At 41.1% G+C, this 24,861-nt stretch overlaps 1 protein-coding gene across 1 annotated transcript in view; it reads left to right on the forward strand.

Annotated features, from left to right (window-relative positions):
• The window catches only part of IPO11 (importin 11), a gene marked incomplete in the record, with an annotated part of 3,749,854 nt that overhangs the window by 2,216,967 nt on the left and 1,508,026 nt on the right, over positions 1 to 24,861 (forward strand). Inside the window, 1 exon segment of the mRNA XM_044063824.1 lies at positions 2,325 to 2,405. Within this exon segment, the coding sequence (XP_043919759.1) occupies positions 2,325 to 2,405 (81 nt within the window).

Below are 24,861 nucleotides of genomic sequence, written 5' to 3' on the forward strand. Positions count from 1 at the left end.
TATAGCTGTGAGGCAACAATGCTACCACTGCACCATCAAATATCAAGCATTGCAACATTTAGAAACCACAAATATTATGAGGAACAGATCAGATCAAATACGAGGCAAAAATCTGCAATTTTTTTACAAATGGTGGTGGGTAGGGAATTCAGGTCTTTAACACCTGCATACAAGGTACAGGGTTCAAGCGTGAGGTATTCCCTACCACTCCACCATGAGTCTAGCCACCAGTATATAGCAACTGGGGCATTTTCGCACACACACACCTGTAGTAGATCTCATGCCATAAATCCATAGCTCCAAATCCCTTTGTGCCAAAAATCCATCCATAGCTGCTGCAAACCCCCGCCCGAGCACATCCACGTGAGATCTTCCCCCGACGAGAGTCCGTTGGAGCACATCCACCATGCGAGATCTTCCCTCTTCCCCTGACGAGACTCCAGACTGCTGACATTGCAGTCAGAGTCCGATGAGTTTCCAGCGACAGTCTATGCAGTTACAACTGCATAGACTTCTGGGATCTCTGCTCGGACATGTTTCCCAGTCCGGACTGCTGCTGAAACAGTCTGCGCATGCTCCAGACCGTCTCAGCAGCAGTCCAGACTAGTGCGCATGCACGAAAGTCCGCGAATTTTGAATTTTTTTTTTTTATTATTTTATTTTCTTTTAATTTCTTTATTTGTACAGCTGGGGGGGCTGCAGTCCGGCAGTCCAATAGCACGGGCATAACCGGCCTTAGGCATAGACCAACTAGGCGACTGCCTAGGGCGCTGCTTTAGTAGGGGCACTTTTCCAGTATTTATTTGGTGTAGGTAGACCAGGATGGGAGCACTGGGTCATGAGGTGGGGGGTGCCTTGGTGCCCTTTTGCCTAGGGCACCAGTTGACCTAAGGCCGCTCCTGAGCATGGGCCGCCCCTGAAGTTCAAGCTGTAAAAATGTTCACAGCTTTCATAATAGAATGCCTTTTTTGCAGTCTCCTGCAGTCTCTGACTTGGTTTTCTCTCGGTTCTGTTTTCTTTCTAGCATTTCCATTACTTTATATTCATATTTTGGTGTCAGTAACAAAGCTGAAGCAGCTAATTCCCTTTGTAGCCTTCTGCCTATTAACATTTGAACTGGTGGGCTATTAAGTCCAAGTGGAGTCTTCCTTTTCACCAGAATTGAGAGGTAGAAAGCTGTACTTCTCCTACTGGTCTTTATCTTGAGATTTTTCAGTGTTTAAAATATTTTCTCTAATTGTCCATTTGACTGAAGTGGATGTTTAATGTTTGAAGCCCCACTCTTGCACAGATGTTCTGAATTCCTGTTTTGTGCATTGTAGACTACTGTCCTATATGGCAGCATCAGGGATCTCCTGATACAAGACTTTGATTACACTAGCTGTTGTCAGTTTGATGACTTTAGGGAACTCATAATATGTAATAAGGTAGTGCATGCATCACCATGAGTATTCTCCAAAATTGTAAAAGCGATAAACCCGTTTAGCACTTCTGTAGTGTGAGACCCAGCCATAACAGCTCTTTCAGAGGTGTGTATCAAATGTTGCAAACCTCCTAATAGGTGGTACAGTGTCATATAAGGGAAAGGATGTTTCTTCACTCTCAGTGGTCTCTAAATATCTTTTCTTCTATGCCCATGTAAGTTTACAGATGTCACTCTGCAAGTAACTTATTTAAATTAGGACAGTATTTAAAAACTGTCCCTGATTTTTTTTTTTCCCTCCCTTACTTGCTTCCTATGTGATGGCACTCGCTAAGTGCTTTACTGACTTTTAAAGCCGGTAAAACACTTCAAATTTTTTAGTAACAGGTAGTACAATGAGCAGATAAAACTCGATGCACTACAAAGAGTTATGATCGATCATAACCATGTTATTATGTGCTCTTGACATGGATGTCAAGATTCACCTAGAGAGCTTCTCTGTTGAGTTGAATTTCTTGGCATTCATGTCTCAGACACATAAGAAAGTAGTTAACATCAGAGATCCAGTCATAACCCTCTGTAACCTGCACATACCCGAGAAATGACTTCTTTGAAATAGAACATATGAATGCCCAAAACCAAAAACTGTGTGTAACTGAAGGACACTGGCATTTTTATTGAAACACTCACTGTAAGTGCTTTTATAGTAATGAAGCTTAGCAGTTTTTTGGGGGAGGGGTTGGTAGTCTGTAAGAACGTTGAAAGTTTCAGATAACTTGTATATCTCCATATATTGTGTGGAAGCAGAGATATTGATTTTCTTTGAATTTTGTTTATAATTGAGTAGTCCTTGGGCTGTTATGGTGAACATCTACTGTTTTTATCACTGTTTATATTTCAGACTTATGCTACTGCCATTTGTCACTCATTTTGCGACCTCCTTAAGGACATAACTCATGAAGGCCAAGTTCAAGTACTTAAGGTATACTTCTGTCACTATTTTTATCCATGTATTTTTCTTACTTCTTATTGAAATTGTATCTTGTTGGGTCAAGCATATTAGTTTTTCTTAAAATTGTAGACTACTGTTAAAGGAGTTGTGTACTTTTTAAAGAAACACGTCAGTACTTGTCCTTTTTTGAATAAAGCACTCACGAATCAATTATAAGCTGGTCATGTTTCTGTACTCAAGAATGTCCATTGTGTTAGTCATAAGATGGTTTTAGTTCTGATTGACTGGAAATTGTCTGCTGATCAAGGACTGCTATAGTAAATGGTTGCATGCTGGGGAGACAAACATCATATCTTTAAAAGTAAGGAATAATCATTCATCTGCATAAACATAGTCATTCAGCTTTTGTTTTTATTGTCTTTCTCCCTGTAGCCTTTTTGTGCTAAGTCTCCAAGCTGCTAAAAAAGTGTGTTCACCTCCAGGACTTTTTTCATTTGAAGTTGAACATTATCTTTGGTAGTTCCCTGCATATTTTTTTTCTAAGTCATGAGGCAGTCCTTGGTGTTACTGGCTATTAAGTAATCATTGAGCAGAAAGCTCATTCTGGGTAAGGAAGCTTGATTTGTATAATGTATAAGGCCTGTGATGTAGTTAGCCAGTATCTTCATTGAGATCACAAACCTTTGACTGCTCTCTGTTCCATTTCTAGCCATCTATAAGGGAGAAGTCAAAGGACCAGATGGAAAAAATTGTAGGGTCTACTACATGTGCTTAAGACATGCATCTTCACTGCCACTCGGTTGTTTAGACAAGTGCCCTAGCTTGCAATAACTCGTGTCCCATAACAGTAACTATCCCTACCAAAACCCTGATCCTAACCCTAAAAACTCCCATCCAGCTCCTCACCCTCAAGTCTCAATCACTCCCTAAACCTGAAGTCCCCTTACTCTCCCATTCTGGATTTCTCGCTAAACCTAAAATCCCCTTCTCCTTCTCATCCATGAGCACTTCCTGTACCTAAAATCCTCTTCCCCCTCTCATCCATGATCGCTCCCTTAATCTAAAATCTCTGTTCCTCTTCTTAACCTTCAAGTCCCCTCACTACACTCAACACCACTAGCCAAACAGGCTTTATAAAAATGTCAATTAAAATAAAAAAGTTAAGCATTTTCATCCCGTAGGACTTCTTCAGAACTAACCTGCAGCCAGACACAGCCCATTTTTTATGTAAATTAAAAAGTGCATGTGACAAGAAATGCCCAGTCACATAATAGAATTAAAGTAATTAAGTTATTTAGAATAAAAACCCTTAAGGCAATAGAATACAAATATGTTAATATATCTGAATGTCAAATATAACAGTCTTATTATTAGAAACAATAGAACAACTATAAACCATAAACACATAACTTAGCATCAAATGATTTTAGAGCATTATTTAAATAAACAGTATCATTCAAACCAGGATATTCACTGGCATTGAGCCTCAATAGCCATAATAATTTACAGTATTCCAGTGCATGTTCCCACAGACCCCCCCCCCTGGAATTCTGAACAATCTGTTCTAATACAGTGAAGTAATAAAATTTATTAGTATTCCAAACTATCTTGTGTTTAAAAATGATGTTAGAATCCTTCTTTCCTTTTATATCATAATAATGCTCTTGTATTCCTGTTCTAAACCTGCACTCTTTTTTTCCCAGTGTAAAAACAGGAACATGAATTACAAAAAGCTAAATATACTATCCCGCTTCTGAAGCTCTGCCCGGCTGTCCATCTCTAGAGGCAGTCGGGGGTCATTGTTCTCTGTACCTAGACACCTGGACCAATCTGACAACTAATGCCTGGGTGCTAAGCATAACATCCAGAGGTTATTACATTCCCTTTTCCCTTTTGCCACTGGCATAATAAAAGAAACTTACTGACATTCCACCCAGTCAGAGGGAGCATGCAGTACTAGAAATTCAAAAATTACAGCAAGAAAAGGGTCGTCCAAGAGGTCCCAACCAGACAGAGGATTTGGAACTTACTCCTGCTTCTTTTAGTGCCAAAGAAAACAGGGGACCTAAGACCCATCCTAGATCTGAGTGATATAAATCAACATGTAAAGTAGTCGAAGTTCCGGATGGTTACAGTTCAGTCCATTGTACCACTTCTGTTGCACAAGGGCGATTGGATGTGCGTGATAGACCTTTAGGATGTGTACTATCACATCAAAATAGACACTCCAGAAGTCATTTGCACTTCAGGCTGGGAGCCAGTCATTACCATTTCAAAGTTCTGCCCCTAGAACTCATCACAACCCCCGGGGTGTTTAACAAATGCATGGCAGTAGTGGCAGCTCACTTCAGGCTGAATGGATTCCAGGTGTTTCCGTATTTGGATGACTGGCTTCTCAATGCTCCAACCAGGCAAGTACTTCAGACCAGGGGGTATTTCTTCCAGATCTTCAGCTACCTGTGCATTATCATAAATCTTGCCAAATCAAACCTCACCTCTGTTCAGAGGTTTGAATTTATCGGTGTTTTCCTGAAGACAACGCACCAGACAGCTTCTTTGACCCTTGGTTGCGTAGCATCCTTGAGACACCAAGTACAGGAAATAAATTCTTTACTGTCTCCCTCAGTGAGATTGATACTTAAAGCCTTTGTCTCTATGTCAGGTGCCATCATCCTAGTGCCCTTAGCAAGGTTCTTTATGGGAGTCCTCCAATGGACCTTGGCTGTTCAGTGGTCTATTTATTACCATCAGTTATCTGTTCCTATCAAGTTGACTCCAGTTTGCAGACATCCTCTTTAATGGTGGATTAATTCAGACTATCTGTTCCTGGCAGGCCATTCCTTCTTCCTCCCCTTGCCGCCACATTCACCACGGACGCTTCCCAACTAGGATGGGGAAGGATTTTGAGGGAAAGATGGTCCTAGGCACATGGTCTTACTTTGACACCAGATTGCATATCAAAGTTCTAGAGATGAGAGCAGTTTTTATAATGTTGTAAGCTTTTCAGGATGCCCCCCTGTGGGACGATTGCTGTACACACCAACATGTCAGTAGTCTGATATGTCAACAAGTAAGGTGGAACCCATCCTTACCCATTATGCAGGGAGGCTGTGAGGCTCTGGAAGTGGGTAGTATCATCCAACCATTTTCTAGTTGCAACATATATACCAGGGAAAACAAACGTTCTAGCAGACAAACTCAGCAGGTCCATTATGACCCTCACAAGTGGTCCCTCAATCAGTCAGTGGCAAATCTGATTTTTGGCTGTTGGGGCCAACCTTACTGCAGCTTCTTTGCATTCTCCCAAAACTAGTGTATCAAGTACTTTGCTTTGATCTTCCTTCTGGGGGACTCTCCGAGGGATGCTCTAGTCCACGGTTAGCCCTCCGGTCTCCTTTATTCTTACCCCCCTCTACCATTGGTCCCAAAGTTTCTGCAGAAAGCCATATGGCTAAAGAGTTCGGTAATCCTCATTGCCCCCTACTGACCTCATCAGGTATGGTTCCCCTTTCTCTGGTCTCATCTGAAATATCTCCCATGGATTCTAGAGCCCAGACAGGACCTCCTCTCTCATCCATCAGGGAATCAACACCCCAGTCTACTCATCCTCAAGCTGACTGCTTGGTTTCTCCAATTCCAATAATTCTACAAAGGTCCTGGCTTGCTTTCTCTGTTTGAGACATAATTTTAGCTTTTCAAAAAGTTTTTTCTAAAAAAGTGTATCAAAGCAAATGGAAAAGGTTTGCCATTTGGGCTTCCAAAGAGAATATGGAGCCTTTCTCATCCCCAGTTTCATCCATCCTTCTCTTGCTTTCTTCAGTTTTCAAGGAAGGAGCTAGTTTTTCCACTATAAAACTTCAGCTGACAGCCATTTCAAATATTCATGCTGGAGATGTTTCTGACTCCCTTATTACATCCAAATTTTGCAAAACTTTCATGAAAGGGATTTTTGCGCTTAGACTCCCATAAAGGATCCTACTCCTCCATGGGATCTAATGCTTCTTTAAGGACTAACTCAAAAAACTTTTGAACCAGGTAATGATTGTGAAACAAAATTCCTTTCATGGAAAACCATCTTGTTGGTGGCTGTTTCTTCAGCAAGAAGAATTTATGAGCTTCAGGCCTTATCATCGAACCTGAAAAGAAAAAAAAATCGAAACTGCCTTATATCATTTTTCACAAAGATAGAGTCTCTCTCCATACCAGTCTATCCTTTATGCTTAAGGTAACCACAGAGACTGATATAAACCAGTCTGTACAGTTGCCAGTCTTATTTCCAGATATATATTTTGCATCTGCTTGATCTACATATACAACTGTGGTTCTGCCTTCATAGAACAAAACAGTGTAGAAAGTCTGACCAGCTATTTACTTGTTGTCACCTAACCGCCTAGGTCAATCAATTTCCAAAGTTACATTGGCTAAGTGGATTACTGATTGTATCTAGGTCAATCAGTTTCCATAGTTACATTGGCTAAGTGGATTACTGATTGTATCTCTCTAATTTACTCAAAAATGGATTGAAATTGCCTCATCCTTCTAAAGCCCATTCTACTAGATCTATAGTTATATCATCGGTTTTCTCCTCCGAGGTGTCATTTGATTATATATGTGCTGCAGCCACTTGGTCAAAGAGTCGTACCTTTGTGATACATTATAAATTGGACATGGTCTCCGGAAGTAGAGCTTCTTTTGATTTGACAGTGCTCTGGCATAACCTTCCTTAAGGCCACTCGAGAGTAATGTAGCTGGAGACTCTAAAGAGTGAGGAAGAATGAAAAAGACATCATCAGATTTAGAAGTTATGTACTTACTATAACTTTGCATGTGCATTGTCCATTGTCATTCATCTTCACCTTCCCTCCCAGCCATCCCTCATCTTATTAGCTCCGACCTAATAGATTTATGGAAACCTTTATGTTCCTGATTTGAGCCTCAGATTTCCTTCTGTCTGTAATATGTCTTTATTCAGTAGGCAATAAGGCAGCAAACTCGATCTGAGGAAGCTACAGGGATGGTGGAGCATTATTGGTAGAGGGAGGAGCTCGAGACTAGGATCCAAGTCTAAGAAATGCAGCCGAGCCTGATCCATAACCCAATAGTGAGGAAGAATGAAAATGGACAAGCAGATGCCAAGTTATGGTAAGTACATAACTTCTAATTATCTCTCATAGTAGTCATCACAGAAATGTTCCTATGTTCTTTACGTAGAAAAGTTGGAACATCTAAATGTTCATTCTGCTTTTAGATAATCAGCCAAAACACATACAGTGACAATGCCTCTATGGCCACGACAGCATTTCAGTCCTGCAAACTGAAGACGCTATAGAATATATTAAAAAAAAATAAAAGGCCTTTGTGAAGTCATGCAAGATGAAAGTCGTTGACAGTGCTTAATATAGGAATTGATAGGATGGCCCCTCATGATCATAGACAAAAACTACATCATTGTGAGAAGTTGAAGAATACTGAGAGCAGAATTTGCTCACAGCCTCCTGTACTTTTCGTCAGTGGTATGGGATTACATTTACACCTGTCCTACGCCTTAGCACTTGACAAGTAGGGCTTGAGTGGTGTGCTCCAGTAACTGCCTTGGGAGGAGTGTCCATTGGTATCAGCACCATTTCTCCAGCTTAATAGCTGGGGCAATTGTATGACTAGTCTGCTTCTGGAAAGTAGTCTTTCAGGTAGGTATCCATCTGTTTCTCAATGGTTGTACTTAGAATTTTTTTTTTCACTCCTGGATTCCTCTCAAGTTTTATCAGGATTGCTGACTAAAAGTGAAGACAGGGTATGAAAGCTTCTTGTCCCAGAGCTCACAGATCAAGCTGTGGATATCAAAATCGTTTTTCTTGCATTGTGAAACTTGGCCTCAGAGCTGCAGTCCTGCTTTCCCTGTAATGCTTTTGGAAGATACAACCAAGATCATTTGTGCTACACTGTCTATCTGGTATTTAGTCATCTTATGCTCAGACCCTTTTTCATAGGCTGAACTCTGTTCTGTCCATACCAAGAGGGAAACTCATTTACTCATTTCTTTTGGATATGATAGATGGATTTTAAGATTGCAGGCCTTATCCTCAGTGAAACATTTCATTACCTTCTATATGGCTAGAATAACCTAGAGATTGTTTATTTGTAGGAGGGCCTCCATTTCAAAGCTGAACCAGATTATGCATTTACTAGTACTTTTATATACTGTGGAAAACTACAGTGAGAAATTGATTTGTTTCCTGTAGGTCTGTAGTCTGCTGAGATGTACACAGAAGGCTTACACAATTTATAGGGATTTACTGCACTTTGTATCCTTTGCAGAGGGGAGAAGAGATCTAAGTACCGTTTGATGAATTAGATTAAATGGGTATTATTTTGAATCCAGTACAGAACCAGAAATGAGACTACCTGTATCCCCATACACACCCATGGAACCTTTTTGGAAAATTGGTAGAATGTTTTTTGCAGGGCACCCCCCCCAGTAATCTTCATAAGAACTCCACAGTATCGGGGAAAAGCGAAAACACTAAGGGTAAAATGAGGCTCAGACAACTGCAGTCTCGCAGCAGAGCCAAAACGGTGTTAAAACATTCACTGAGGTGCTGTTTCAGGGAAATCTTCCTTATGCACAATGTTTACAGAGATCTAAATTTCAGTGGATGTATATTTCCCTGTTGTTTCACATTTTAAAAAATATAGTAAGCCTTCGTCTCAGATTATTAAGGCTTCTTCTGCAAGCACTTTGACTGTATCAGCAGCAGTTTTAGAAGGCCAACCTTGAATGATTTCCATATCACTAAAATATAGGCTTTGGGTACTGATTTACATTTCAGAGGAGGTATTTCCATTGTTAGGGCTGTACTGCATATTGTTGTAATATAGGAAGAAGGTTTCTGTTTTGTCTTATTCTCTCTTTCTCTTATTATTTTCTTTCTTTCATTTCTGCTTAAGGCTGTGATCCATTATGTGGATTTTCTGCTGATAATGCACAGAAACCCTAAGAAAGGTTCTCAAGACAATGAAGAATCTTCAGGGGAAGTGTATTACAGTAGACCTGTAAGGTTTGCCACCTGCCTGCTCCTGGTTCTTTTTAAGAGACTCGCTTCTGATAAACAACTATTACAAATTTGCATCATATTTGTTATTTAACAGGAATATTGTGTACTTGGGCAGCTGTGGATTTGAATTCTAGGGATAGTGTGGGCAGGAAGGAACTGGATTGTACGTAACTTGCTCTCATATCCTTTATGGACACAGTAAACAGGGCTCATGATGCCAGTTACATAGTCTCCTCACTGTTCCTAGATCACTCTAAGGCGTTCGACGCAATTTCACATCCCCTTCTGCTCACAAAACTCTCCAACTTAGGTCTGTCACCCATACCTTAAACTGGTTCTCAGACTATCTCACTAATAGGTAGTAATCCATCAAATGGCAACACTCCTTTTCACCTTTTCTCAGCACAGTCATTGGTGTACCTGAAGGATCTGTACTAGGTCCGCTCCTTTTAAGTATATTAATTAATAATTTCCTCACCACCCTTACCCATGGCAGTTATCCAATATGCAGATAATTCTACAATCATCTGTACTGCCAAATTTATATCTGAGTTACAACGTCTTACCCAAAGTGCTTTCACTTCAACCGGAACTTGGATGTCAAACAACCATCTCACTCTAAGTCCCAATAAAACCAAAGTTCTAATATCCCCCTCGCCCCCCAAAAAAAAAAAAAAAAACTACCTCTGTGAATAAGAATGATTTTTCTGTCCAATCCCATAATAATACTCTCTTTGAACTTGTTGCAAGTACCAAACTGCTAGGAGTTTTTATTGATGAAAATCTAACATTCGACCTCCATATCCATAGCAACATCAAAAAAACGCATTAAAAAGTAGGTACCCTCTATACACACAAATACTACCTTAATATTACTGCTAAAAAAAGCTCTTGCATCATCCTTCCTGCTACCATCTCTACTATACGGTGCCCCAATCCTCACCAATATCCAGTCCTCTCTGAAAACCAAACTGGATTCATGTTACAACAGGATTGCCAAATTTGTAACAAATTCAAAAAACTCAGCACACGACTGCTTATCTGTACAACAGCTAAACTGGCTCTAGCTCCCACACTATCTCACTTATTCACAATTAACCACTGCACATAAGCTCATGTACAAGCCTTCAATTTACCCCTCCCTCCCCTCCTTATTGATTACATGCCACTATTGTGTTTAATATTTATTTCCCTACATTGAGACTGTATGTACACTGTATATTGTGCTTTTTCTTGTATGTACTATTAGTGTTATGTGCAGCTTTTCTCCCTGGGCCTCTACTGAAAATGGGCTCACCTAGGCCTAGTAGACTTTCCTGGTTAACAAATGCAATAAATAAATAACACATACTGGAAGTTTTCTATATTGACATCAGTACTGTGACAATATTTTTGATTGGTACCATTAAGAACTGCTGAAAAGCCTTTGAAAAATATATAGTAAAGTGTTAGGGATGAGCCACATAATACAAAACTGCTGTAAGAAGTTACCTCTGGGATCCACAACTTTGGTGAATACCTGATGTAACACTTTTTATACTGCATGCAGTCTATACCAAATCTTTTACGTCAGTGGAAGAGAGAAGTTGTGAACTAGATGAAAAAGGCAGTTATTTTTACCATGTTGAAAAGAACAGGATTTTAATTTAAGAAATAATGGCATTTTCTGTTATTTGTGAGTAATACTTAATCTGTTAACTAGGAAAACTGTTGTATGGCCTTGGTCTGTATGACTATGTGAAACTATGAAGTAGGCATGTACTAATCCTCCATTACACTGCATATTTTACAGGGGAGGTGTCTGTCACTGTTGCTGAAGTCATATCAAAGCAGGGATCTGCCTAAATACTGCTGTGTGGACAAGCTAGGTTCCAAATTAGGCACTGTTGTCATGTGAACATGCTTCCATAATAAAACCAACTTTCAGTTCTTTCAACTGCTGTGGTGTCAGCAGATGGAACAGATGACGTGCAATTGAAAGAGAAAATTGCTTAAATCTGTGACTGCATTTGATATTAGAACAATTCTGTTTGTCAAGAGTATAATAAAAGGGTTGCGGCATGCTGTAATGAAGGTTTGAGTGCAGTTAACTGAATTATGCTACCTTTTAAAAGCAAGTAGGAGGTTAAAATATCAAACTGTCATTTTCTGTAGAAGAATAATGATCAGAAAGTAATTTTATATAAGAAGCTGTTTAGTTCATTTATGTGGATGCTTTGCACCAGTTATGGTAGAGAGTTGAGGACTGCAGATATTATCGGAAGATTGTACTTCTGCCTTGTTACTATGCAAATTGCTCATGGTTTGAAATGCTACACTAACAAATAATTTATTCTGAGAAAAAATACTGTTAAAACTTGAAAATTAATTTTTTTTCATAATACGGCAATGTTCACAGCTTTCGTTAGGTGTTAAAGGATGATGTCATAATTGGAAATGCTGTTAATTGTTCACTGATTAATGGAAGTTGCCAAAAAACACAGGCTAACATAATTCAACTGTTTATCACATTGGTTGAACACTTGAAATTTGGAAAGGACTATGAGCTGTGAAAGTTTGCAGCAGCATATCCCATACTGAATAAAAGGGTTTAAGGGTTATTTTTACATGCACCAGAATATTTGTTCTGATCTTATTACATTACATGGAAACTTGGCCAGATCAAGATTTCTTATTCTGTCGGGTGCTTATTAATAAGTTGTTCAGCATTTGTCACAGATTGCTTCTGGTGCATGTTTGTTTGTGTAGCTTATCTGTTTTAATTTAGTTCTTTATTTCATAGCTCTGAACATTGAGTTGAGCAGATGTTGCTACCTCACAGTGATCTAATTAGTTACAAGGGATCTGACTAAGCAGGCGTCAGATTATGTTATGTCTCTTTCCCTGTCAAGAAGACATTTTCACATTGGTCTTTGTCTGTAACCTGTAAGCACCAGCTTGGCTGTGAATATTCTTTCCTATTAAAAGTCATCCTTCCTAATTGCTTCCCTGGAGTCTGTACTTGTTTAGTCGGTGTACATATAGAACTTTCAGGCTGTTTAGAATTTGTGTTTATAAACCATTGTTTTTCAGCCTTTACTACCATCTTTTCCATTTTTCTATACCCTTTTTTATTAATGTCCACTTTATTTTATCCTTTGAAATGCAGCAGCATTTCAAGGATGACATGAACAGAACCATACATTGCTGTTTTGGTGTCTTGTTTGAGGCCTGAACTGTTTAAGTGGATTTTCTTTTTAAATGGTCAGTTCTATAAATGCATCTCATTGCTGTCAGCAAGCTGCTGCATAATGCTAGCTGCTAGTAATGCTTTTGTCAGTATTTTTTTCTGCTAGTAGGTTTCATGACTTAACCCACTAGTTAAGAATTTTACAAGAGTGATTTATCACCACTGACGTCCAGCCAGGATACCAAAACTTTACCTTCCTAGAATTATATGTCAGACGTATGACCTCAGCTTGCAAGCATATGGGCATATAGGCAGACGTACGAGCCTAATTCCTCACACTCTCTCACTGCCAGTCTGAATGCAGATCATTTATCCTTTGGACTGATTGTCATTTGGTCATTGTTTCAAATTATCAGATAAGTGGTCCTTTGTGGAACCTTCTTTTACCTTTTTAAACTGTTTTGCCTTATCGGTGTTAGTTGTCAGGAGGTGCAAGTACAAGTAAGTTATACAAATCCCATACAAAAACTTGCATACCAAGTGCCTTTTTTTGCCTAGGAGTAGATAATGGCTACAAGATCTGTTCCGTTTGTCAGTCTTTTGTACCCAAGACCTTGCAGTCTCATTTGTCCTTGCACATCACTTTTTTTGGAGATCCACCATTTGAAACCCTTAGCCCACTCCAAGATGGCTGATTCTTCTTCCCCAGATGTAACTCACCCCTTAAGAACAAGCCTAAAAGGCCTAGATCAGAGACTCAGTTGACTGTTTCTGATTCCGATGCTCCCACTGAAGTTTCAGAACCTACAGTCCAACCGACTCCACCTCAGATGCCCTCTACCGAGACCCTGCTGGAGGCTGGTATCATGTCAGAGGGCCTTACTACTGAGGATTCCACAGAAAAAGGTGAACTGTGTATTATCATTTCATTAGAGAAGAGGTCCCAGATAAACTTATAGTGGTACATCAGGGATCTGAACCACAGCTTTTGATGCAATTAGACATCACGCTGAAAAAGAAATGCCAAAAAACTCAACACGTTTCTTTTCCTCCCTTTGGGGAGAAGGAATGGATAGACTTTTCTCAGGGTGTGTTCAAGGCCATTCTGGCCTCCTTCCTATTCTTCTCAACCCCCCTCCCCCCACTCCTCAACAGACTGCTGCAGTTACATTTTCCTCTGAAAAAGAGAAGGTCTGTGATTCTGACCATTCCCTGGCTTTACTCATAGGTTCATAGTTTCATAGGTGTGTACTAGGCTAATGACCACAAATGCTTTTTTATGCCTAGCCATGAGTCTCAAATCTCTGACAAGTTCTGCTACCCTTTATAAGTGTAAACAGGGACTTGGGAAATTAAATATTTACAAGCAGGGACCTGGGAGATGAACCAGTTTCATTAGAAAAGAGACATAGGTGACAAACCAGGGATGAATTTCCTGTTCCCCATCCAGTTGCCCAAATTACACTTTAATTTGGTTAGGGAGGAATTCTGCTTCACATGGATGGGGGGGAGCCTGTTCCAGAGAAGATGTAGTCTCTGGGACACATACCTTATGTCACAGGTAAGGTTCAAGTCTTTCAAAAGGGTAATTTTGGTGCTATTTGTTTTGCAGATATGCAGGAGGTTCACCAGGGTGGAGTCCGACAATGCATTATATGCCAGGCATAGATCTTCCCTCAACAGCCTATAGGAGATAGAATACAAGGATAGGGCTTTGAGACAGTCTGCAAAGGACATGTTACTTATGCCCTGTATTTTTTTGGTGAGGAATCTCTGTGGACGTTTGCATTCTTGGATGTGCCTGGTTAGATACATATTAATCAGGGCATTGTACTCAATGATAGTAGGTCTGATGAGTGCCCAATTCAGGGGAACAGTGACCTCCTTGGACCTGTATGCCATAACTTTGTATACAAGTTGCACAGCATAGAATGATTATCTCACTACTGTAGACATGTGATGGTCAGAGGCTAGATTACTTTCTGTGCATGTCCCCAAGTCCCTGACTGCTGGGTCAGCTCTTGGGGTTGTGTTATCTATATGGTAGTTACCAGGAATGGATGATTTCCTGAAGGGTACTATTATGCATTTTTTGTCATTTAGATTTAGTCCTGGTCTCTATCCGGCCTTTCTTGAGAGCATTTATGTTGGTGGGGGATTCTGTGAGTGCTCTTAAGTTGCAATCATCTGCAGATTTAGTCAGCCAGAAGCCACTGACATTGGCCTTGACTTCAGAGAAGTAAATGCCAAAAAAGAGCATTCCCAGGACCGATCCCTAAGGGGACTCCACTTGTGACTGGCATCTTTGTAGAGGTGGACTCCCCAGTTCTAACTTCCTGGGTCATGTCTGTGAGCCAGCTGACTATCCACCAGGTGACGCAAGGGTTTACACCTAACCTGTTGAGTTTGTCAACAGTGCCAGAGTGGGGTATTGTGTCAAATGCCTTGGCCAGGTCAAGGTAGTATGAACTGTTTTGCCCTCATCATTTGCTTGTGTGACCTTTTCAAAGAAATCCACCAGGTTGAGTTTGCAGAACCTGCCTTTAACAAAATGAAATTGGGTTGGTTCCAGTGTCAAGAGGTTTCCTGTGTCACTATTGATCATTTCCATGGAAATTCTTTCCATGGCCTTGCATTTGAGACTAGTGATACTTATGAGTCTGTAGATGGCCCACCTTTCTGCAGAGGAATGACTATTGCTGTTCTCCATTTGTGAGACATGAAGCCTGTTTGGAGGCTATAATTAAATAATTCCAGAGGGCCTGATAGGTCATGTTTCATGCTGTTTAGAAAATATCCTGGAATATTGTTTGGGTCCATTAATGCATTGTTCTTGGTCTGTGAGAGAGCATTAATGTCCTGTTTCCCAGTGATAGTAGGGGGCAGTTATATTTGTTGTCAATTCTTCGGGAAGGTTGAGGGGAAGAGCGGGGTAAGCTTGGAGCTGAATTTATCAGGCAGTAGGTTTGCACTGTTTTCTGGCTTCAGTATAGGTAGGTCCCATTTACAATGAGCTCTGCACACAATTGTGTATTGCCTTTGAGGTTGTGGGCATAACTAAAGAATGTCTTGTGGTTGTCCTTGCCCTAGGAGGCAAATCTGCCTCTTGGTAAAGTTTATTTGACCTCTGAGTTGTTTTTAGTTTGAAAGTGCTTTTATCCTGCTGGGTGCTACACCTAATTTTTGCCGTATTTTTGTTACTTTTGTTGATGTGATCCCACCAGGATGGCCTTTTTTTGATCTAGAGCTATATTTCTTCCTGGTGGGTACAGCTGCCTCTGTGCAGCTATTAACTTCCTTATATAAGGGTCTCTGTGAACAGCTCAGCATAGGCAGCACTGTTCTCAGAGTTTATGGTGGCTTGAAATTTTACCAGGTTATCACTTAATAGTAGGAAGTTAGGTTTAGAGTAGTTCTTGAACATTCCAAGTTAAGCTGGAGTTCCAGGTTTTATTCTTTACTTCAAAGAAAGCCATTTTGTGGTATGACCTTAGCAGAGAAGACATTACACTGGGGGCGTGCAGCATCCTCCCATATAAGGTAGGACCAGATCCAGCATGTTTGCATCCCTGGTCAGTGTATTGACAATCTAGTACAGGGTGTTTGTGTTTACAAAATCCATGAATCCCTGTGCCTGCACATTTATTGTTGTATATGATTCCTAGTTAATAGTGGGATAGTTAAAATTATCCACAAATGTGGTATTAGTTTAGATGATGAGTGTTTTCAGTAAGTTTAAATAAATGTGTTCCTGGGTTGCAGAGGGAGGACCTATAACTTTTAAGGAAGTGGCATGAGATTTTGCTTATAGTGATTTGAATATGGAGAAGCTCAAGGCTGGTCAAACAAGACAATGCACTTGAGCTTCTCCATGTTCAAATCACCATAAGCAAATTTGCATGCTACCTACTGGGTTGTAGAGGGGGACCTATAGCTTTCAAGAAAGTGGCATGAGATTTGCTTATGGTGATTTGAACATGGAGAAGCTCAAGTGCATTGTCTTGTTTGACGAGCCTTGTGGTATATGTATTTTTGACATAAATATGAGACACCTCCACCTTTAGTTCCCTGCCTGTGTAGTAGCTGGTCTCAATATGTGGCAGGCATTATAGCTTTGCACTGCTGGTGTGCTTTCCTTGGCTTTAAGCCATGTCTCACTAGCTGCACAGATGTCCGCATTCTCTAGGTTGAGGAGAGCTTGTAGGGAGTGGAGTTTTTTTTTAGACTCCTAGCATTGATCAGTAACATCTTTAGACTTTCTTGGTTTTGAATTGTTATGTCAAAAGTACTTTTACCTTAGCAGTACTGCCCCAGACACAGCCTACAATGAGCGAAGAAGAAGAGCCTGCCCTAGAAGTAAGAATAGCCCTATGGAAAATGAAATCAGGGAAAGCAGCAGGGTCAGATGAGGTCACAGCAGATATGATAAGGATGCTAGGTGAGGTAGGGGAGAAATGGCTTCTGAGGGTACTCCTAGCAGTGGGGAGAGAAAGGTGTATCCCAGATGACTGGAGAATAAGAATAGTCATGCCAGTGAGGCATCAAACTCCTATCACATTGCATGAAAGTTCTGGAGAAGGTGATTGATAAAACTGTTATGCAGAGTAGATGAATGTAAGATGGGAGATGAGCAGTTCGGATTCAGATTAGAATGCAACACAACTGACCTGATGTTTGCAGTGAGACAGGTAGTTGAGAAGAAGCTAGAGATGAGGAAAAAATGCAACTGGGCATTCCTAGACTTGAAGAAAGTATATGACAAGGTCCCAAGAAAGCTAATCTGGGTAGTACTGCATTGGTTTGAAGTTCCAGAAACACTGGTGGAATTAGTGCAGGCTATGTACAAGAACCCAGTGACTCAAGTATGAGCAGTGTTTGGCCTCACGGGGGGGGGGGGGGTTCCCAGTGGGAGTGGGTGTGGGTGTATGGTAAGGTTCAGCTCTGAGCCCACTGCTGTTCATACTGGTAATGGACTACAGTAGCAAACAGGTTGGAGGGGACAGATCAACAAAGTTGCTGTATGCAGATAATGTGACTAATTATTACAGGCAGACTCTGAGGAAGAACTTCAGCAAAGGATAGGGAATGGAATGCAAATCTGAAGGCACATGGGATGAAATCAAGCACAGATGAGACTGTGATAATGGCAGCAATATGGGAAAATGAGAAGAAGCTGAGAATTGAGATAGAAGGGAAGATAGTGGAACAGGTAAATAGCTTTGTGTGTCTAGGAGGGGTGGCTGAGGAGAAGGGAAGTTTGAATGAAGAGGTCAAAGCTAGAGTTAGAGGGGCTGCGGCCAACTTGCATAGAGTGTCAGGTGTAGTCTATAATAGAAGAATGCCAAAGAAGCTGAAAAGTAAGGTGTACAAGACAGTGGTGCGACCAATACTACTGTATGGTTCAGAAACCTGGGCAGTAATGGCAGAGCAGATGAAGAATCTAGAGGTGATGGAAATTAAGTGCCTGAGAAGGGTGGTAGAATGTACACTGTGGGACAGACAAAGAAATGAGGACATAAGTGCAGAAGCCAAAGTAGCCCATTTGCAGAAAAGATCAGAGAACAGATTACGATGGTTTAGACACATGCAGAAAAGCAGAAGACAGTCTTGTGAAGAAGATTTGGGACAGATGGAAAGAAGGTAAGAGGAAATGAGGACGTTCAGCAAAGAGGTGGATGGATTGCGTGAAAGAAGATCTGCGGCAGTCGGGCAGGAATGTGTCATTGAATCTAGAGAGATGGCGACAGTTTACACAGTTCCCTGACCCCATGTAGAAAATGGGAAAAAGGGGGCTGATGATGATTGTATATAAAATGGCACTACAGGAGAGGACAATTTTTTAGCTGATATTTGAAAGCTGTGAGGGGAAGAGGGAAAGCAGCTTGCTCTCTTGACTATCTCCTTCCATGCTGACAAATATTGCACCCCCTTAGGATGATACCAGTTATTAAAGTCAGTCATCTTCTGTTCATATTGTGATATCATCCTCAGAGAGGGTAAAATGTTGCTCATACTAGCCTGGGACACATATTCTGAGAGTTCCATGATGTCTGTCTTCATATAGTTTAGGTAGGTACATCTCAGGTAATTTACACCCACATGGACTATGACTGAGTCATACTGGTACTTGTGGTCCAGTGACCTGAATGCTTGCATAATGTGGTGGATGCTGGCCTATCATAAGCAACTGACCATGACTTTCTTCTTACCAATGACCAAAATGTTGGACTGTGTGGTGGCTTGCTTTATAGGCTTAGAGGTAGGGGCTTCATGAGATGTGGCCGTATATGTTGGTTTGAACAAGTGCATTCGGGGCTGCTGAGGGTATTTGTTATGTGTACTTCATCTAGGAGGTATTTGGGGTTTAGGAAAGTTACATTTAAGTGCCTCAGTGTATCTGGGTCTATGTATCTGCTGGGAACTGTGTGTGATGGGTGCAGCATGTGTACTGTTGAAAACCTGATTGACATTAGGAGTACTTTTATGAGAGAGCTTTGCCTCCAGTGGCATTGATGTAAATACATCTCTCCCATACCATATCAGTTTCTTTGAGAATTATCGGGTTGCCAGTAAACATGAGGCATTTTCTACACTGCCTCAGGATGCCCATATCCAAGAAGCTGGTAGCTGAGATAGTGGGAAGGTTCATATCCATGGCAACAGACCTTTTTTATTGATTACATGATTGCATTGAGAATGTATAATAGTGTCAAGAATATCAGGTTTGCAACTCTGGAAGTAGTGCTTGTCATTACAAACTAGTTGCCCTGGTGAAATTGCAAGGGTGCTTTTATAGGAAAACTGTCAACTCAAGGTGTCTGCGTCTTTAGAGGCAGTGCCAAAAATATGAAGGGAGACTAATAAGTAGACCCTGATGATTTATGGATGAAGAATTTAGGGAGGTATTCTGAAGTTAGGTCAGGCAGCAGCTAATCAGGCATTACTTACTGAAAAGAAAGAATTAGCTTTTTCAAGAATGGTGCAAAGAGGGGACTTGGACGATTGGCTGGTGCCGCCTGGCTACTACTAGTTCTCGCTTCACCACAGCTTCATGCTGCAGGAATACCATGCTCCTTTGCTTCTTCTTTCACCAAAAGAAAAACAGTAGCACCAGTCCCAAGATGAGAAGCAGGCCACAGGCTTTTGGTGATCAACAGTCTTGTAACAGATCATTCAAGGGTATGTAGGTTTGTTGCAGCCTTTTCGTGGTAGATGACTTGAGTAGCAACCAGACCAATCAGAAATGTCTAACACAGATATTCAATGCCCAATCAGAAGCAGTCAGGAATCAATGCACACTGCTTCTTCTCTCACCAGGAGCAAAATATAAGCCCACATTCAAGCTGGCACCTCTAAAGTAGTTATCAGGCTTTCTGGTGATCAGCATTCTCTAGGAAATAATGTCTCAAGCTCCTTCCCTCACTATGAGCAAAATAGAAGACTAATCCAAAGATGACTTACTTAAAGGCAGAATGTTGGCTGTCCAGTAAGTGGTGGCCTTGGACTAGATGTTGCAGACTTTAATGATAAGATGGGGAAAATGAAGTCATATCCTAAGAGTTGCAGGGTGCACTAAGCAGTTGGATATGAAAGAGGGAGTAACTTAAGGTTCATAGGTTCATAGGTTCATACTAGGCTATCTGCCCGAGGGCATTTATAAGCCTAGCCCATAGTTTTGTGGCTTACGCCACCCCTTTAGTTTGGAGAAACTATGCCCATTATTTTGCTGTGCCTCTGTCGAGCAGTGACACTGAGGTAACCCCTGGGGTGTATCTGCGATCTCCCATCCATTGGTCAAGATTCCTCTTGAACAAGGCCAGCAAGGTGCTCTGCCTCACATAAACCGGGATTTTGTTCCACAGCATAGGGAGTCTTTGGGTGATGAATCTATCCCTCCAGCACGTCCTATTAAAGCCACTCATTTTAAAAGAGCAAGATAGATTGCAAAGAGGTGGACACTTTGTATTCTGGTGCTATGGAATGTAATGGGATGACTAATAAATGTAAATAGCTGAGGGGATTTATATCACAAAATGATAATTTTGTGCGTAGTCCCAATAGCCAATGAAAGAGAAGAGAGAGGAAAATGTGTGGTCGGATTAATCTAAGGGGCAGGCAACTAGAAAGACAGTTGAGTTTAAAAACACAATAGCACCGGGGGTGGGGGGGGTGGGAGGTGTATTTAATTTCTGTGTGACTCAGACACACCTGTGGCCTTTTTCCTATTTTAAATATCCAGTTAAAAGCAGAATACAAGTAAAACAAGTAAAAGCAAAAACAAGTATCTATAAAATGGCTCTCTGCTCTATCTCCTTTTCTTCCCATTCAAATGGGTGTCCCACAAGGTTCTATTTTAGGCCCTCTCCTTTAACCAACTTCATACAGTCTGTCCTCAGTCATCCCTCATACAATACGCAGATGACTCCACAATCATCTGTATTGCTGACAACCCTGCTGACCTCCTTATCCAGACACAAATATCCTTCACCCTCACTAAAACATGACTTCAAAACAATCAACTCATACTTAACCCTAAAAAGACAAAACAACTTCTCTTCCTCCCGAAGACACTTTATCATTTTAAGTCATCTTTTAACATCTCTTCCCTTAACAACACCTCTGTCATACCTGAATCCTATACCAAACTCCTTGGAGTTATTAGTGATGACCAACTTAAATTTGATCTTCATGTTCTTCACAGTATCAAGAAAACCCACATAAAACTTGGCCTACTATATAGAAATAAAAGATTCCTTACAACTAACTCTAGAATTTCATTTCCCCAAGCATTTCTTCTCCATAACCTCTTTTACAGCTGCCAGGTATTAACCAACTTACGGTCCTCACTACTTTCCAAACTAGAAACTACCTACAACAAAGCTGGTAGATTTGCAGCTAACCAGATGGCTTGAGTTTCCAAACCAGTTGTTGTTTACACAACTGCTTGTTTTCCATTCTATCCTAAGTAAGCCCTCTTCCTGCCGTAGCATTTCCTCAATTGTCTCTCTCTCTGTAAGCCCCTTCAGTCTCTTAGAAGCTCAGACCTAGATCTGTTACAAATTCTCAAACCTAAAAATATTCTTTGGTCAGAATCTCTATAGCTACTTTCCTGGAACAAACTTCCCATGACCCTCAGAAATATTACCTATATCCAAGATTTCAAGAAAACTCTCAAAGGACACCTCAGTAGCTCCTGGATTTGTCACTGTAATCATCCCACTTGATCGTATTCCCTTTCTCCTTTCACTATCCTCTTTATTCCTCCTTTTCCTGCTTATAACTCTCTAAGGGTGGGAGGTTGGCATACTGGTTAAGGTGTTTGCCTTACAAATACAAGGCACAGGGTTTGGTTCTGACATGGGGTAATTGTTGAGGCTTAAAGTGGCCCAAAAGGGCAGTTGGCCTAGTAGTAATCTATGAACTTATGAACATACCACTTTGAATTGTACAGGTATACCAGTTTGCCTTTTCCTAATGGTTAGCTATGTACTTCTCACATTAATATATTTGTTGCTGCTTTTTATACTTACTGTTATCAATTTTGATAATTTGCTATTGCATTTTTCTTTTTTCTCTTGCTTAGTTTGTGTTGTGATACTTTTCTCCCTGGGCCTCCACTGAAAAAGGGCTCTTGCTCAGTTGGACTATCCCAATCAACAAATGTCAAATAAATAAATAAAACAGGCACTGTCATCTGCTGATATGCATGGTTGTGTAATCAACCCTTGCCAGAAGACTTTAAAGCAAAAATTGGAGATTATCCTTTAGACAGGAACCTTTATTTTGGTCCACAAGCAGCTAGTCTTTTTAGGACCCATCAGAAACAGGGTAAAACCATGAAGGACTGCTGACAGCTTCTGCTAATCTGTGTACCTAGGTACCAGAGGAAGGTCCGACAAAACACACCACCTTTGTCAGAAGGGATCCTAGAACTACTCAGAAACACAGTAAGGCTCCCTGAAGGAGATTCCCCCGCAAAGAATGCAGGGAATTTCCTTTTCTGGGAGGCCTCTCTTGGGGAGAATCTCTGTGACTACCTACAAACTCTTTTCCCCAGCCCCTCAGCCAGGCTGTGCCCCTTTCAAAAAAGCTCACCCAATCCTTTGCCATCTGGGAAAAGATTACCACAGACCAATGGAGTCCTTTCTGTCAATAAAAGGCTATGTCATGTCTTGGGTGGAGATTGTGCCCCAAGAATTTGTGGGGAAGGGGTTTTACCCTGACTTTTCCTAGTGCCAAGAAAAGAGGGTAAATGGAGACCCATAGTAGATCTTTCCTTAATAAATAGTTTCTTAAAAGTGCCAAACTTCAAAATTCTCTCACTAAACACAGTGCTGCCTTTCATGCTGCCTTAGGGTTTTTTGGGATCTGTAGATCTGAAAGATGCAGATCTCTGTATATCAATTTGTCCCCCTTGTAGATGATTCCTCTGATTTTTTTTCTATGTTATCTCATTTTCGGTTTATTGCTTTGCCTTTTGGGATCTCTGCAGCCCTAAGAATTTACAGAAACTGTCCGGCACCAGTGACTGCCTTCTGTCAAAATAGGGAAACAAGTTTTTCATACCTAGATGATATGTTCATCCAGGCTACCTCATCACATATTCTTCTGCAGCACCTCCAGTTCACCCTCAAGCTTTTGTCATAGGTGGGGTTCACAGTCAACTACAATAATTCATCCCTGCAACTAATACAGGAAATACTTTTCCTGGGCTGCAGGCTGGATACAAAAAATATGCAGGCCTGCCTGCCTCAGGAAAGAAGTGCAGAGCCTTGCACCCTACTTTCACAGCCTTGCCTTCCTCAGCCAATGCTCAGCCAGGGAGATACTAAGGATGCTGGGATTCATGGCAGCTTAGTTCCCAATGCTTCCCACTAGCCAAACTGCAAACAAGAAAAATTCAGTGGTATTTGAAAACCATATGGTCTAAAGACTCTCACTCTTTAGACAGTGATCCCTCTGTTGCCTTGTCTCAGAGGGGAACTCTTATGGTGGAAGGAGCAGATGACACTCAGTTCAGGACGTCCCGTTATTACTCCAACCCCAGTTCAGGAAATGTGCATAAATCTCTCAGACTAGACATGAGGAGCCTGGACAGGGACCTACCGGGTACAGGGCAGGAGGCAGCCAAAACTATTAAAGGAGCAGATCAGCTTACAGGTGAGGTGGGCCCTCATCCAAACTCTTCAAGTTTTCTCTCCTGAGTGTTCACAGACAACACAACTCTGATGTGATACATAAGCAAGGGGGAAGCAGATCAAATTAACTGTGCAGGTTGGCACAGAGAGCCTGAGACCTTGCCACTCAGGCAAGTATGTTGCCAAAAGTCATGTATATAACATCACAAGACTGTGTTGGCAGACAGTTTAAGAAGGACCTTGGAGGACTCCTTGAAAGGACCCTGAACAAGCAGATTTTCCTGGACATCCTTCAATCTTGGGGCACACCTCAGATACACCTGCTTGTCTCAGAAAACAACAAAAAGCTTCCCCTTTTCTGTATCCGGGACCTTTGCTCCTCAGTCTAGAGGAGAGATGCTTTTTCTTTTCAGTCGCCAGGAAAATTCCTGTATGCCTTCCCTTTACTATCTCCCAATTCCAAGAGTTTTTCTAGAAGCCCAAAAAGAAAAAAAAAAAACAGAACTTTTGCTGGTCACCTCCTTTAGGCAGTAAAACAGCATTGATTCCCTCTTCTTTTTCATCTAGCCAGTGACATGTGCTACAAGCCACCACTTCAAGAAGATCTCATCACACAGCAGAAAGGGTCTCTACTACACACTAGCCTGTAATCCCTGAACCTAATCCTGTGGATGATAGAGTTCTAATTCTTTATGGGCACCATTTCTCTGAGGACATAGATCAGGTTCTCCAAGAAGCCTGGAGACCCTTCACCCACTAAAAAATCCTAAATAGCCAAGTGGAAGAGATTTGCATTTTGGTGCCATAGAAATGGACAGGAGCCCAATAGATCAAAGGCACCTTTTTATTAAAATATGTATGTGAAGTCATGCATACAGGTCTGACCTGTTCATTCAAAGCCCACCTTTCAGCAATCTGTGCTTGTTTACTGGTTAGTCCACCATGTATGTCTAGATCTGAGGTCCAGCTTTTCATTTAAGGGGTTCTGCATCTTATACCACCAAGAAAGCCCATAATCCCTCTATGAAACCTCAACTTTGTGCTGGAAAAGCTTATTTTATCCACTTTTGAACCAGCAGCATCAGTAAATCTCAAATTCTGCTCCTGGAAAGCTGTTTTTCTTCTGG

The sequence above is a fragment of the Protopterus annectens genome, chromosome 2.part2 (genome assembly GCF_019279795.1).
Source record: "Protopterus annectens isolate FY-2018-M chromosome 2.part2, PAN1.0, whole genome shotgun sequence".
Classification (NCBI taxonomy): domain Eukaryota; kingdom Metazoa; phylum Chordata; order Ceratodontiformes; family Protopteridae; genus Protopterus; species Protopterus annectens.